Genomic DNA, 16,492 nt, shown 5'->3' with positions numbered 1-16,492 from the left:
ACAGGCAAAAACCATTAATGCCTGGCCAAACATTTATTTATTTGTTGGTTGTGGGGTTTGGGTGCTGTCTCTGAGCCTCTTTGTGATCAAGTGCTCTGCTACTTGAGCCACAGCCACCTCGGTTTTTGTGCGGTTAATTGGAGATAAGCATCTCACAGGGACTTTTCTGCTGTGCTGGCTTCAAACTGTGATACTCATATCTCAGCCTCCTGAGTACCTAGGCTTGCAGGTGTGAGCTAGCAGTGCCTGACTCTGAACATGTTTTATAAGCATAGAGCTTGTTTATATTGTGAATATCTTTTTTATACAAGAAGTCTTGTATATGGATAGGTAGGTAGGCATTTATTGGTTGATTGATTAATTGATTGCTAGTACTGGGACTTGAACTCAGGGCCTCATGTTCTCTCCCTTAGCATGTTAACTCAAGGCTGGTACTCTACACCTTGAGCCATAGCTCCTCTTCCAGGTTTTGCTGGTTAATTGGAGATGAGAGGGTCTTAAAGACTTTTCTGCCCCCCCCCAAAAAAAAAAGAAATAAAGACTTTTCTGCCCCAGCTGACTTCAAACCTGAATCCTCAGATCCCCGCCTCTTTAATAGCTAGGATGACAGGTGTGAGCCACTAGTAGTTGTTTATTCGAGATAAAAAGTCTCACAGACTTTTCTGCACAGGCTTATCTCCAATTAATCACAGAAAAAGCCAGAATTGGTGCTGTGGCTTATGTGATAGAGCGCTAGCTATGAGCAAAAAGGAGCTCAGGGATAGTGCCCGGGCCTAGTGTTCAAACCCTGCTAAAACAAAAATAAAAACCAAAAATCAAACAACAAAGCAAAGGGTCATCATGATGAATTTTTAAATAAATATTTTAAATTTCTTTTAGATTACTCAGCAGTTAGAGAATATCTGTCTACGGATTATTGATCTCGTTTTACAAAAACATGTAATTGGTAAGTTCAACATGTGAATAAAAAGGTAAATTGAGATTTTGTTTTTAATTTGAAGAAATCCAAGTGCATTATTAGCCTTTAAAATTTAATAAGATGGGTAATTTTGAGGAGAAACTTGCTTTCTCTTAAATTTTGGAATATACTGTCTAATGTTAGATAGCTGTAGTTTTATTCAGAGATAAACTTATAAAATGTCCAATTAAGAATTTGGGGCCTTGGAATCTTTTAAGGGCAGAGACATATATTTGTGTGTGTGTGTGTGTGTGTGTGTGTGTGTGTGTGTGTGTGTGTGTGTCAGTACTGGGGCTTGAATTCAGGGCCTTGTGCTCTCCCTTCTCTTTTCAGCTCAAGGCTGGCACTCTACCACTCTACTCGACAGATCCACTTCTGATTTATTGCTGGTTAATTTCAGACAAGAGTCTTAATGAACTTTCCTGCCTGTGCTGTCTTTGAACTATGATCCTTAGATCTCAGCCTCCTGAATAGCTAGGATTAAAGGTGTGAGCCACCAGCAACCAAAAGCCAGATGTCAGAATAAAGTGTGGTTTTGGTGGGCAGTTGGAAAAGGTGGATCTGTACTTAAAACATGGAGAAAAAGCTGAGCACTGGTGGCTCACACTTGAAATTCTAGTGACTCAGGAGTCTGAAATCTGAGGATCCCAGTTCAAAGCCAGCCTGGGCAGGAAAGTCCAGAGGCTCTTATCTCCAATGAACCACCAGAAAAACTAGAAGTGGCACTGTGGATTAAAGTGGTAGAGTGCTAACCTTGAGTGCAAAAGCTCAGCGATAGCACTCAGGTCCTGAGTTCAAGTCCCATGACCAAAAAAAAACCCCAAACCCAAAACACCACCAAGCAAGGGCTGCCTGCAGTCAATCTGCTCAGGACCACAGTCCTACTCTTTTCTGTGAGCCTTGTTTTCTGCCTTTTTGCTTTTTCCTACTGTGCTAACCAGAGATTTTCTTCCTTCTAGAATTCTATGAAGAAATTCTTTCCCTGGCATATAGTTTAACCTGCCACACCATCTCCCCTCCTATGTGGCAGCTTCTAGGTATTTTATATGAAGTTTTTCAACAGGATTGCTTTGAATACTTCACAGGTATGGCTTGGGCCCTAAAACATTTTGGTCTTCTGTGTTTAGCTGTGAATTCCCTTGATACTTGAAATACAAAGACACATGATTCTGATACTAATCAGAAAATATTCTTACTTTCCTATCATGTAAAGGGCCTGGAGAAGGGGCTGGGAATGTGGCTTAGTGATAGAGTGCTTGCCTAGCATGAATGAAGCCCTGGGTTCAAGTTCTCAGTACTACATAAAAAGAAAAAGTGGAAAGTGGTGCTATATGTAGCACAAGTGGTAGAGTGCTAGCTTTGAGCAAAAGAAGCTCAGGAACAGTGCCCAGGTTCTGAGTTCAAGCCCCAAGACTGGCCAAAAAAAGAAAGAAAAGAAAAAGAGAAAGGGCCTGGAGATCCAGGCAGAAGAGGCAGATAGACTTCTTGCATCTTAAGTTAGTTTACCAGAAGAGCATATTAATTTCATAAATGCTCTGTGTGTGTGCGTCCATGCGTGCGTGTGCGTGTGCGCATGTACGTGTGCTGGTTCTGGGGCTTGAACTCAGGGCTGGGCACTGTCCTTGAGCTTCTTTTGCTTAAGGCTAGTGCCCCACTTGAGCCACAGCTCTATTTCCCATAAATAATTCTTTTTTTTTTTTTTTTTTTTTTTTTGGCCAGTCCTGGGCCTTGAACTCAGGGCCTGAGCACTGTCCCTGGCTTCTTTTTGCTCAAGGCTAGCACTCTGCCACTTGAGCCACAGCGCCACTTCTGGCCGTTTTCTGTATATGTGGTGCTGGGGAATCGAACCCAGGGCCTCATGTATACAAGGCAAGCACTCTTGCCATTAGGCCATATCCCCAGCCCCCCATAAATAATTCTTGGATACCAGCTATGTTCTAAACATTAAGCTTAGCAAGGATTTCAGGAGCCTGTTTTATTTGTTCCTTTGTTTTTGTGCCAGTACTGAGACTTGAATTCAGTCCATCTTCAAGCTCTTACTTGGCTCTTTCCACTCAAGGCTGGGGCTCTTACTATTTCAGCCACACTTCTAATTCTAGCTTTCTGCTGATTCATTGTAGATAAGAGTCTCATAGATTTTCCTTCCCTCACTCACTAGCTTCCAACCTGGATCCTTAAATCTCAGCCTCCTGAGTAGCTAGGATTACAGATGTTTTCTCCCGGCACCCAGCAGTAGAACTTCTGAAGCTGACATCCTAGTAGGGGCCCAGGGATGGTGGGGGTTATCTCAGGAAACAAGCCAGGAGCTTGTAGTGTAAGCATGAAAGCAACAATTTTGAAGTCTGGTCACAATGGTGAGTATTTCCATCTTTCTGACTCATGTGGCCTTCATTCATGAACAGGGCTGGTCTGTTACTTTTATTTCTAGGTTTGTGGTTGCTACAGAAATGTGGATTCAGTGGGAATCAGTTATTTCTCCTGCTCTTGTTAAGTCTCACTGGGTTTTCAATTTTTTTTTTTTTGCAGATATGATGCCTCTCCTTCATAATTATGTGACAATAGATACAAACACTTTACTGTCAAATCCAAAACATTTAGAAGTCCTTTTCACGATGTGTAGGAAGGTAAGCATGTCCTAGCCATTTGCCACAGTGCGCTTCCTAAGATATTCATGTGTTTCTTAAGTGTTTCATCTGTTCATTGATCAGCCTGTATTTGTCAGTTTGCATTTCCAAAAGGAACTTTAGATTGTTGTAATTTAAAAGTCACATGATTTGCATTGTGCTTTAAAATGTTTAGCACTTTAAGCCAGGCACTGTGGCTCACTCCTATAATCTAGCTACTCAAGAGGCTGAGAAATGAGGATTGTGGTTTGAAGTCAGCCCAGGCAGGAAAGTTGGTGAGACTTTTTATCTCCAGTTGACCAGCCCAAGGCAGGAAGTGGAAGCTGTGGCTTAAGTAGTAGAGTGCCAGCCTTTAGTGAAAAAGCTAAGAGACAAGCCAGGCACTAGTTGAGATCTGAGGATCACAGTTCAAACCTGTTCTGGGCAATAAAGGCCATGAGACTCTAATCTCCAACTAAGCTCCAAAAAAGTCAGAAGTGGAGCTGTGGCTCCAGTGGTAGAGTGCTCACCTCGATCAAAATAGTTCAGGGATAGCATCCCAGGGATAGGCCCAAAGTTGAAGCCTCAGGACCAGCAAAAAAAGTTAAAGGAAGCACCCAGGCCCTAAGGTCAAGTCCTAGGATTGATACACCATAATAAACAAATAAACATACAAATAAATAAGGAAATGCAAGTAGGTACTAAAACGGAGGGTGGAGCTGTGTTCTCTCCCTTCTTCAGAGTGAGCAGGTGCTCGGTTCTAAATTTATAAGGATGTTTGTTTCAAAAGCCCTTGCTGAATTTCATTCAGTGATTCTCCGTGCTGAGCCAACTGTCTTTATTGTAGGTACTCTGTGGAGATGCCGGAGAAGATGCTGAATGTCATGCAGCCAAGCTTCTGGAAGTCATCATTCTTCAGTGCAAGGGAAGGGGAATTGATCAGGTAATGCATGTCAGGGAGGTACCTCCCCAACATTGCTGTCTGCCATCCACAGGCCTGATTGACAGTTTGGTTATGTTTCCATGGAAAATGGAAGCGATAACCCATCATTTTTTTTTTTTTTCCTGGTTGGTACAAATTCTATGGAGATGACAAAAAGCCATACATATATAGTCTGGACATTACAACCTGCATTTTAGCTGAGAACTAAATGCACAGAGAAATATTAAATAAGGAGCTATTTCATAGGACAGTGAAAGAAACAAATGTGGAAATTGTGCTCAGTGATTTGCAATTTTTTTTTAAAATGCCAGTGCTGGGCTTGGGCCTAAATGCATTCCCTTAGCTTTTCCTACTCAAGGCTGGCTGACACTACTACTTGAGCCACAACTCCACTTCTGGCTTTTTGCTGTTTAATTGGAGATAGGAGTCTCACAAATTTTTCTGCTCTGGCTGGCTTCAAACTATGATCCTTAGATCTCAGTTTCTTGAGTAACTAAAATTACATTAAAAGCCAGTACTTGGCTTTTTATTTTTGTTTATTGTGTTGGTCCTGGGGCCTGAACTCAGGGCCTGGCAGTTGTTCTAAGCTTGTTGCTCAAGGCTAGCACTCAACTATTTGAGATACGGTTCTCCTTCTGGCTTTTTTGGTGGTTAATTAGAGATAAAAGTCTCTTGGGCTTTCCTGCGCAGGCTGGCTTTGAACCATGATCCTCAGATCTCAGCCTGTTTGAGTAGCTAGGATTGTAGGCATGAACCCCTGGTACCTAGCATGCTATGCTGTTTTAAATGCCAGTACTGGAGCTTGGACTCAGGCCCTTATGCTCTTGCTCACTCTTTTCCTTATGGCCGATATTCTATCACCTGAGTCGTGTCTCTAGTCAGCATTTTTGCTAGTTACTTGTAGATGGGACCTCTTAAAACTTTTTTTTTTTTTGTCTCGATAACTTCCACATGAGGTCCTCTAGGTTTCAGCCTCCTGAGTAGCTAGGATCACAGGTGTGAGCCACCAATGCTTAGGTGAATTGTCCTTTTTTAGTTCAGTAATATTTGCTCCATATATTTTTCTTTATTTTAGTGTATTTTTATAACAGTTACATTGAGATATAATTCATGTAGTATATCCTACATTCATTTAAAGTATACATTTTAATGATTTTCATCATATTCACAGAATTGTGTGATTATTTCCTCATTCAGATTTAATTATCCCTAAACCCTATTTAGTCAGGTTTTTGTTAAATGTCATGAAAGATTTCTTTTGTTTCAGTTTGATTTGTTTATTTTTGTTCCAGTATTGGAGCTTGAAATAACCTTGCATACTTGCTTGGCCTTTTTTGTTTAAGGCTGGCATTCTCTCCCATGAGTTACACCTCTCTCTTTTTTTACTGGTTAATTGGAGCTATGAATCTCATATAAACTTTCCTGTCCATGCTGGCTTCAATCCTCAGGTCTCAGGCTCTCCTGAGTAGCTAGGATTTGAGCCTGAGCCCTTGGTGCCCGCTTGAACCACAGCTCTACTTCTGTTTTTTTTGGTAGTTCATTGGAGATGAGTCCCATGGGCTTTCCTGCCTGGACTGACTGAACCAGGTTCTTCAGATCTCAGTCTCCTGAGTAGCTAGGATTATTGGCGTGAGTCTCTGGTGCCCGGCTGCTTTCTCTGTTGTTCTCAGCTCTCCTGGCACACTGAAGTGGCATCTTGTTGTCCTTTTCATTGGCATTTCTCTGATAAGTAAGAATGTTGAATATCTTTTCATGGGTTCCTTGTTGTATCTTTTTTTTATCTTGAGAAATGACTGATCAGATTCTTGGCTTAGTTTTGTTTGTTTTGTTTTGTTTTGTTTGGCCAGTCCTGGGGCTTGGACTCAGGGCCTGAGCACTGTCCCTGGCTTCTTTTTTGCTCAAGGCTAGCACTCTGCCACTTGAGCCACAGCCCCACTTCTGGCCATTTTCTGTATATGTGGTGCTGGGGAATCAAACCCAGGGCCTCATGTATATGAGGCAGGCACTCTTGCCACTAGGCCATATCCCCAGCCCTTGGCTTAGTTTTATTTCATTGTTTGTCTCTTTATAGTTGAGTTTGTGAAGTTCAGTATATTGTAGATTCAAGCCCCTTACCATATATATGTATATATATATGTATATATACATGTGTATGTGTACATATATGTGTATATGTTATTTGCAGAAATTTTCTCACGATTTGTAGGTTATCTTTTTTTTTTTTCATAGAGTCTCATTATGTAGCCCAGGCTGACATGAGACTTGTAATCTTCTTGCCACTGCCTCCTGAATGCTGGGATTACAGGCATGTGCCACAGTACAAATAAAATTTATATGGCTATAAAAACTTTTTAGATATTTTCAAAGGCTCTGTATCCCCTGTATTCTTATGTTCTAAAGAAATTGTTTCAAATGGAGCTCTGGCTCAACTGGTAGAGCACCAGCCTTGAGTGGAAAAGTCAGGAGCACAAGGCCTGAGTTTGAGCCCTAGTACCATAAGGAAAAACTGGTATTAAACAAGAGACAAGCAAGTACTTAGGTTTAAACTTGATTGGCAGTGGAGATGTTTACCCTCTGCTTGGACTGTAGAACATTCTGAGTGGTTGTTGGTGGGTTGGGAACAAGAAGACATAGAATAAAGCCAGGCTCTAGGGGCTTAGAGCCTGCCCTGCAGTCCAGAGGTTGGTAAATGGGCTTGTAGCCTGGTTTTATATGATCTAGACACTAATTGTCAGGAAGAAAAGTTTAGTTTGGAAAAAAACCCAACAACCCAACAACAACCCTGCCAGTCCTGGGGCTTGGACTCAAGGCCTGAGCACTGTCCCTGGCTTCTTGTTGCTCAAGGCTAGCACTCTACCACTTGAGCCACTGAGCCACTTCCAGCCTTTTCTGTTTATGTGGTGCTGAGGAATTGAACCCAGGGCTTCATGTATGCTAGGCAAGTACTCTGCCACTAAGCCACATTCCTAGCCCAAGACTCCTCTCTTGACACCACATTTTGCTCTCATTCACCTTTCTGGAAGTTTCTGTGGATATTTGCCATTGATTTTCTCTTTGTCTTCTAGTGCATTCCACTCTTTGTGCAACTTGTTTTGGAGAGATTAACCCGAGGGGTGAAAACAAGTGAGCTCCGCACAATGTGCCTGCAAGTGGCGATTGCTGCCCTGTACTACAACCCCAGCCTGCTGCTGCACACCTTAGAGCACACCCAGCTGCCTCCCTGCCCAGGGCCCATCACTGTGCAGTTCATAAATCAGTGGATGAGCGACACGGATTACTTCCTCGGGTATGTGCCTTGTGTGTATGTGTGTGCGTGTGCACATGTGCGCGTGTGTCCGCGAGTGTGTGCACAACAGTTCCAGGGCTTAATCTTAGAGCCTTGGCACTATCCCTTTTTCACTCAAGGCTGGTGCTCTTCTATTTGAGTCATACCTTCACTTCCTTCACCTCCTGTTTTTGGTGGTTCATTGGAGATAAAAGTCTCTCGGATTTATCTGCCGGGGCTGGCTCTAAACAGTGAGTGATCTTCATATCTCAGCCTCCTGATTAGCTGGGATTATAGGTATGAGCCATCAGTGTCCAACAACACTGAGTTTCTCAAGCAGCTTTTGGGTAGCTGAGATGTGTGTAGAGTACACATGCTAGGAATCCACGATTCATGGTGGAAAAGTCTAGACACTCTTCCATTTTTTCTATTGTATAGGAATTTTATCTTGTCAAGCACAGTTACATTCACTTCAGTAAAACTCATGACACTGGGCTGGGAATATGGCCTAGTGGCAAGAGTGCTTGACTTGTATACATGAAGCTCTGGGTTCAATTCCCCAGCACTGCGTATATAGAAAAGGACAGAAGTGGCAGAGTGCTAGCCTTGAACAAAAAGAAGCCATGGACAGTGCTCAGACCCTGAGTCCAAGGCCCAGGACTGGCAAAAAATAAAATAAAATAAAATAAAACAACTCATCACACCAACACTCAGGTACAGTACTTGCATCAATCATGAGTTGGTATTGAAGCAAGGGTCAACATATTAATTGCTCATACCTATAGGTGTGTGTGTGTGTGTGTGTGTGAGTGTGAGTCCTTGAGTTTGAACTCTAGGCTTGGGTGCTGTCTCTGAGCTTCATTTTTCCCAAGCACTCTACCACTTGAGCCACACATCTACTTCTGACTTTTTTGGGGGGCAGTTTATTGGAAATAAGAGTCTCACAGACTTTCCTGCCTAGGCAGGCTTTGAACTGTGATTCTCAGATCTCAGCCTCCTGAGTAGCTAGGATTATAGGCGTGAGCCACTGGCATCCTGCTTCCCTTAGGTCTTTGATGATAGTTATTGGTTTACAAATTTTGATGTATGTAGAATTTTTTGTAACCCAAAACGAGATATTTCTGCATTATTCCCACAGTAATCATAGTGTGTACTTTGGCATTTGATTTTGTCGTTCCTCTGGGCTTGGTTGCATTTCTCATGTGTTTTTTTTCCCTTTGAAAAATTCCTAGACACCATGACCGGAAGATGTGTATAATAGGACTGAGTGTCCTCTTGGAGTTACAAAACCGGCCCCCTGCTGTGGACGCTGTAGGGGGGCAGATCATTCCCTCCATCCTTTTCCTCTTCCTTGGCCTCAAGCAAGTCTGTGCTTCTAGACAACTGGTAAACCGTGATGATCACCCCAAAGTAGAGAAAGATGACCTGGAAGAAAATGGTAATGTCTTCTACTTGTGATGAATGCTGTAACTGAACTCATGTCATGTTATTATCTTCTTTCCTCCTTTCATTCCATTTTATTATTTTCTTTTTAGTTCTTTGAGACACGGTCTTACTATGTAGTGTTTAGACATTCAGTAGAGCCCAGGCTGGTCTGAAACTTGAGATCCTCTTGCCTCTTTCTTCTGAGTATTGTGACTACAGACATGTACCCATTTTGATTTGACCAAATGTTGTCTTAGAACTTACTGTGTTGGGAGTCACTCAACAGACTTGGCCTGTTCCTATGAAACAAGGGTGTTGGGCTTGCTTTCTTTGTTGTTATGATCATGTGGGATAAATGTAGATAGGTGATTTTTTTTTCTTTTGTGTTGGTCCTGGGGCTTGAACTTAAGGCCTAAGTGCTGTCCCTGAGCTTTTGTTCTTAAGGCTAACACTCTACCACTTGAGCCACAGCTCTACTTCTGGCCTTTTGGTAGTTAATTGGAGATAAGAGTCTCATGGACTTTCCTGCCCTAGCAGGCTTCAAACCATGAAGTGCCACAGACACTTGACCCCTCAATGATTTTTAAATGAAGTCTAGTGGATCTTGTTATATTTTGGGAAATAAATTTATAACAGAATCCAATGGTTGTCACTATGAAGGTAGCAACATTTTATTTTCGTATCTGTGATTGCAGACTTAATGCAGTAGCTGCTGGATTAAGAGCAGAACTTATTGAGTTCAAGTGCTAAGGTCCACATGAAGAGGCTTTTTCTGCTAACAGAAATAGTAAAATAAGCTGGGCACTGGTGGCTCCTGCTTGTAACCCTAGCTTTGCAGGAGGCTGAGATCTGAGGATTTTGGTTTGAAACCAGCCCATGTAGGAAAGTCTATGAGACTCTTATCTCCATTTAAACACCAAAAAGCTAGAAGTGGAGCTGTGGCTCAAGTGGCAGAGTACTAGCCTTGATCAAAAAAGAGAGCATGAGGCTGTGAGTTCAAGCCTCAGTACCAGCACCAACACTAAATAAATATTTTAAATATTTAAATAGTAAATAGTAAATATTTTAAAATAGTAAAAATATAATAGTAAAAATATAAAAATGTAAATAAAAATAACTGGTTGGTACATGTGGCTTAAAAAGATTTTTTTGTTTTGTTTGTGCCAGCACTTGGGCTGCTGAGGCATGTGAATTTTGAGTTCTAGACTAGGCTATACACTGAGATCTCATCATAAAATTAATATTTAAACTACAAATTTATCTAGTATTTATAATTTTATAGCTTTCAAAGAATCTTTTTTTGTGTGTGTCTCTGTGCCAGTCCTGGGGCTTGAAGTCAAGACCTGGGCACTGTCACTGAGCTTCTTTGCTCGAGGCTAGCAGTCTTCCACTTGAACTCTACTTTGGCTTTTTTTGATAGTACTTGGAGATAGAGTCTTAGAGATTTTCCTGCCCAGGCTGTCTTCAAACCATGATACTCAGATCTCAGCCTCCTGAATAGCTAGGATTACAGACATGAGCCACAGGTACCTGGCCTAGACAGCATTATTGATTAGTAATTTTTCAGTAGTATTCAGCTAGACAACTGATTTTGGGAAATTGTTTCCATGGTGAAGTGACCTGTCACTTTAGCAAACCACAATAAAGTCTATACTCAATAATTTTGAATAAAATTGTTCCATTTCCAGAGTACTTCATAATGCTTGTTTTTGCTTTCATATTATGTATTTTGAACAGTGCGCTGATTCCTTTTAAATCTCTAATGGATTGATTTCCAGAGGAGATTTCAAGTGACGAGGAGGAGACGAGTGTGTCTGCGCAAGCGATGCAGTCAGTGAATGGACGAGGGGAGGGCGAGGAGGACGAGGACGAGGACTGGGAGGAGGAAGTGCTGGAGGAGACGGCCCTGGAAGGGTTCAGCACTCCACTCGACCTAGACAATAGTGTGGATGAATATCAGTTTTTCACCCAAGCTCTGCTAAGTATGTCTTAATGCTCTGAATGTTCAGTGTGTGTATGTGCATGTGCATGAGTGTGTCAGGGCTTAAACTCCGGGCCTACATGCCATCCCCGAGCGTTTGTGCTCAAGGCTAGCATGCTACCACTCCAGCCACAGCCCCACTTCTGGTTTTCTGGTGGTTAATTGGAGAGAAGAGTCTCATGTACTCTCTTGTACAGGCTGGTTTCAAACTTTGATCCCAGATCTCAGCCTCCTGAGTAGCTGGCATTCCTAAGCTTGCTTCATTTCTTCCAGTTAGGAGTTGTTTTGGAATCTGGCCCCAAGTTCATTTAGACTCTTCTTTTTTTGTTTTTTGTGCTGATACTAGGGCTAGAACTCAGGGCTTCATGCTCCCTTGGCGTTGTTGCTGAAGTCTGGTACTCTGCCATTTACTGCAGCAACAGCTCTACTTCCAGGTTTTTGGTGGTTAATTGGAGCTAAGATTTCTCACAGGCTTTCCTGCCCACCTGGCGTGGATGCATGATCCTCAGATCTTAGCTTCCTACATAGCTAGGATTACAGGTGTGAGCCACTATACCCAGCTAGGAGGTTTCTAACTTAGGAGTAATAATAGGGCCCTGGAGCAGAGGATGGAATGTGATAGGGAGAAGCGTGTGGGTAGAGGACATTAAGAAAGGGGCAGAGCTCTTGGTGTGAGGAGGGCATGGCCTCTGGGGTTTGCATGGTTCTTTAGGAGACAAGCACAATCAGTAATGAGATGAGGAGGGAGATGTAGCAGGGTAGAAAGCTTTCAGTGTAGCTGTGTTTCACTCAAGTGGTGAAGGCGAGGATTCTGCCTAAGGGATAATTTAAAAAATGTTAAATGTTGGGGCTGGGGATATAGCCTAGTGGCAAGAGTGCCTGCCTCGGATACACGAGGCCCTAGGTTCGATTCCCCAGCACCACATATACAGAAAACGGCCAGAAGTGGCGCTGTGGCTCAAGTGGCAGAGTGCTAGCCTTGAGCGGGAAGAAGCCAGGGACAGTGCTCAGGCCCTGAGTCCAAGGCCCAGGACTGGCCAAAAAAAAAAAAAAAAAGTTAAATGTTTAATTTTGTTACTATAAAGGTGATGTACAGAGTGGTTACAGTTACATAAGTCAAGCAAAGAGTACATTTCTTTTTGGACAATATCATCCCTTCCCTCCCATCCCCACCTACAAGTTGTAGAGTTCATTTTCAACACAGTGTCCAGTGAGCCACACTGCTACACTTGTTTACCATTTGTCCCTCCATTTCTGACCCCCTTGCCCTCCAAAAGACAGATAAACAAGCAAACAAGATAAAAAGAAAATAAAAATAGCGACAAAGGCAAAGAACTTGTTGTTTCCATTTCCTGGTGTTCATATCAATAAATGTTATTGGATATGATCAGAGCACACAGGCTAGTGCCTGGTGTTCCTCCCCTAAGAGTATCCTCCTTTAGTCTCACTGTGTGAATATCTGGAGTTCATATTCGTATATAATTTATCATACTAAGGAGTGCCAGGCTTTGCTCTACCCCTCCCCATCCACGTGGGGAGGGGTCCTGGGCTTATCTATCTCTTCCGTGTGGGATCCATACTCACTCTCTCACGTCCCCCCAGCTGGTAGGGTTTAGATGCGGAAGCGGGGTCCCGGGTCAGCCTCGGTTCCGCGTGTGGTTGCGAGATCCCATGCCTGCCAGCCCAAGGAAAGACACGAGCACGCGGTGGTCTCGGAGAGCCTCTAGAGCTTCTAATTTATTCAAATGAGGAGGCACAGATATATCCCGAAGGGCGGGCACAAGAGAGGGACAACAGGTTGGCCACAGGGGGCTGTCCATCAAATGATGTCAGGGGACTTCCCTTGTGGGCGGAGGCCCAGCCCCCCAAGGATTGGGTTTCTGGGGTTCCTCTGCCATTGCACACGTGCTCGCCCCAGGGGCTGGGGCTTCTCTTCCTATTAAAGGCAGAAGAAGAAGGGACGGGCCAAAGCCAGCTGTGGCCTCTTAAAGGCACAGCTGACCCCAACAAAGGAGCAGTTTTTACTCCCTGGTTCCCAAGCAGCATGGGTGCTGTGGCTAGGATGTGAATCCCCAGATTAGAGTTTAGCAAGTGTCGACAGTTTCCTAAAGTCTGTGTTTTAGGCTACACCAATAGTTAGGAAAACTCCTGGAAGACAGAACTAGGCAAAGCAGAGATCTGCACTGTCCTACCCTTCCCTTGAAACCCCCAGAGTCGAGCACTTGCAAATCCTCCTCAGAGCCAGGCACTAGTGGCTCATGCCTGCAATCCTAGCCACCCACAGGGCTGAAGTCTGAGGATCAAGTTCCACATTGAGCCTGGGCAGGAAAGTCTGTTTGCTCTTATCTCCAGTTACCCACCAACAGACAGACATGAAGTGAAAGACAGACATGAGTGAAAAAGCTAAGCAAGAGCACAGGGACCTGAGATCAAGCCCCAGTACTTGCACATACATATATATGCACAAAATCGTCCTTTATCACCCTGTCTCTTACTGTCTTGAAATAGCTACATGCCACTGGTTTACCTCTGAGGTAATGACCGTCTCCTCCTCCTCCTCCCACAATGGTGTAGCTGTGCAGAGTCGGGACATGGCCTGGTACCAGCTGCTGATGGCGCCTCTCAGCGAGGACCAGAAGAGAACGCTGCAGGAGGTATTCACCTTGGCGGAGCATCGGCGGACAGTGGCAGGTGAGCCAGGCACCCCCACTCTGTGTGCACGTCAGGGTGTCAGGGCGCCAGTTCAGCCTTGTTCAGTCAGCTGGGTGGCACCAAAATACAGTTTTAAAACTTGTGGGGAGGGGCTGGGAATGTGGCCCAGCGGTAGAGTGCTTGCCTAGTATGCATGAAGCTCTGGGTTTCATTTCTTTTTTCTTTTGCCTTTTTTTTTTTTTTGCCAGTCCTGGGGCTTGGACTCAGGGCCTGTGCACTGTCCCTGGCTTCTTTTTGCTCAAGGCTGGGAACTCTGACAACCTGAACCACAGCACCACTTCTGGCCTTTTCTATATATGTGGTACTGAGGAATCAAACCTAAAACTTCATGTATACAAAGCAAGCACTCTTTCCACTAGGCCATATTCCCAGCCCTACACAGTAAAAGCCAGAAGTGGTGCTGTGGCCCAAGTGGTAGAGTGCTAACCTTGAGCAAAAGAAGCTCAGAGACAATGCGCAGGCCCTGAGTTCAAGCCCCAGGACTGGCAAAAAAAAAAAAGAGTTGAGAACTCCGGTTCTTCCACAGAGACTGTCAGATTCCATACCAGTTTTGGTCCCAGGCATCTGGGGACTCTTTCAGCAGTAGAGTCCAAGACGTTCTCAGAAGTAGCTTCAAACAGTTTTTCCATGATAATAATCGTGATTATACTTGGATGTTGGTCTGGTGGCTCACACCTATAGTCCTAGTTACTCAGGAGGCTGAGATCTCGAGGATCAAAGTCTGTCTAGGCAGAAAAATTTGAGAGACCCCCATCTCCAGGTAGCCAACACAAAGCTGGGCTGGAGGCCTGGATTAAGTGGTAGAGTTCCAGCTGTGAGCAAGCAAGCTGAGCTAAAAGAGGGCCTGAGAAGCCCCAGTACCAGAAAAAAAAGAAAAAGAAAAAAAATGCTGATTTTCAGCTTGGCAGAGAACATTTGAGTCCCAGTTCTAAATACATAAAGAATCTGGTTTGCTGGGCACTGGTGGCTCACGCCTGTAATCCTGCCTACTCAGGAGGCTGAGAACTGAGGATTGAGTTTCAAAGCCAGTGTAGGCAGGAAATTCCAAGACTTTTATCTGCAATTAACTACAAAAAAAAAAAAAAAAGCCAGAAATGGAGGTGCAGGTCAAAGTGGTAGAGCACTAGACTTGAACATAAAAACTCAAAGGCACTGTGCCCAGGCCCCGAGTTCAAGTTCTAGGACTGGCACCAAAAAAAAAGAATCTGGCTGTGTTACAGCTATTTTTGACTCTGTCACTTTAAGTACTGTTTCTTTCCTCCTTTCTCTTTTGGTATTGCTAGAGGCAAAGAAGAAGATTGAGCTCCAAGGAGGCTTCACGTTTGAAAATAAAGGTGTTCTCTCGGCCTTTAACTTCGGGACAGTGTCCAGCAGTGACTGAGGCAGGGACCAGAGCTGTCCCAATGCCACCACTGCATCTGATCTCACACTGGACAAATGGGCTTGTAGGGGTGGAGGAAAGGGAGCCAGGGAGCTGCTTGGCAGAGCACCCCAATGCTGTTCCAGTGCTGGCATGTCTACTCCCTTCCCCTCTGGCCCTTCTCACCTTGAAGTATGTATTTCACAACAGCTACTGTCCTGTATGAAAGTAGACAAAACAGAAATCAGTACATGGAAAAGGACAAAGCATCCAAAAGCTGGAAAGCCCCAAGGCGACCTCTAGAGAACTGAATAGGCCTGTGTGTCTCAGGTTATTTTGCCGTGCAGAATCAGCAGACCCACATGGGAACAGTGCCTTCTGTTGTACATTAATTATCTGAAAAAATTTTCTGGAGTGTGTTGCAGCTTTTTTTTAAGCATAAAATGTATTTCTAGATATACTCTAAACCTTGGTTATATGTTGACGTAGAGTGCATTTTCCTCTGTGAATTTACTGTTAAGCAGTTACACTGAGAATCATTCTGAGTTTTTAAAAAAAGCTACCTTGATCACTCTTGTGCAGGGAGCTCATTTCAGGGTTGCAAAATATGCACTGGCTCTGCTTCTTCATGTTCTGTGACTTTCTTAAGAAGTATGTTGCTGGGTACAGTGGCTCACGCCTGTAATCCTAGCTACTCAGGAGGCTGAGATCTTAAGGTTTGAAGTTCAAAGCCAACCCTGACAGGAAAGTCCGTGAGACTTATCTCCAGTTAGCCAGCAAAATGCCAGAAGTGGAACTGTGGCTCAAGTGGTAGAGGTAGAAAAAGCTAAGGAATAGTGCCTAGGCCCTGAGTTCAAGCCTCAGTAATGGCACACATTCCATCTAATTTTTCTGACTTGAACAGGGGTGAGTAATTGAGGATCAACAACCATGTGTACCACTTATATTCAGAACCTGACAACTTCAATATTCAGTAGTCTCTTGGCTCACAGACTACTCTGAAAAGGTGGGCAGTTGGGACTCTGTGCATGAGTAGTAACAAACAGCAAGTCTAGGACGTGAATCTTGGTTTACACAAGAAGTAGTAATAGTCCTAACCCACATTGAACGTCTAGGAGACAGGTGCTATGTAAGCACACTGTGTCTCCAGGTGACTTCATCCTCAGTAAGTCATCATTCCAGCTGTTGGCTGAAGTCTAAAGCATTTTAGGATTTTTGTTTTTTAGGACAGGGAGGCTCTCAGTA

At 43.7% G+C, this 16,492-nt stretch overlaps 1 protein-coding gene across 1 annotated transcript in view; it reads left to right on the top strand.

Annotated features, from left to right (window-relative positions):
• Nucleotides 1-15,876, top strand: part of Ipo8 (importin 8) — a 52,531-nt gene extending 36,655 nt beyond the window's left edge. Inside the window, exons 17-25 of the mRNA XM_048366926.1 lie at nucleotides 880-946; nucleotides 1,918-2,043; nucleotides 3,485-3,582; nucleotides 4,409-4,504; nucleotides 7,570-7,790; nucleotides 9,002-9,207; nucleotides 10,973-11,176; nucleotides 13,750-13,866; nucleotides 15,171-15,876. Coding sequence (XP_048222883.1) covers nucleotides 880-946; nucleotides 1,918-2,043; nucleotides 3,485-3,582; nucleotides 4,409-4,504; nucleotides 7,570-7,790; nucleotides 9,002-9,207; nucleotides 10,973-11,176; nucleotides 13,750-13,866; nucleotides 15,171-15,268 — 1,233 coding nt within the window. The 3' untranslated portion in view covers nucleotides 15,269-15,876. The remainder of the gene's footprint in view (nucleotides 1-879; nucleotides 947-1,917; nucleotides 2,044-3,484; nucleotides 3,583-4,408; nucleotides 4,505-7,569; nucleotides 7,791-9,001; nucleotides 9,208-10,972; nucleotides 11,177-13,749; nucleotides 13,867-15,170) is intronic.
• Nucleotides 15,877-16,492: the final 616 nt, after the last annotated feature.

Source organism: Perognathus longimembris, chromosome 1, assembly GCF_023159225.1.
Source record: "Perognathus longimembris pacificus isolate PPM17 chromosome 1, ASM2315922v1, whole genome shotgun sequence".
NCBI lineage: Eukaryota > Metazoa > Chordata > Mammalia > Rodentia > Heteromyidae > Perognathus > Perognathus longimembris.
Note: the sequence above shows the minus strand (reverse complement) of the source record. Positions and strands in the feature narration are given on the sequence as shown.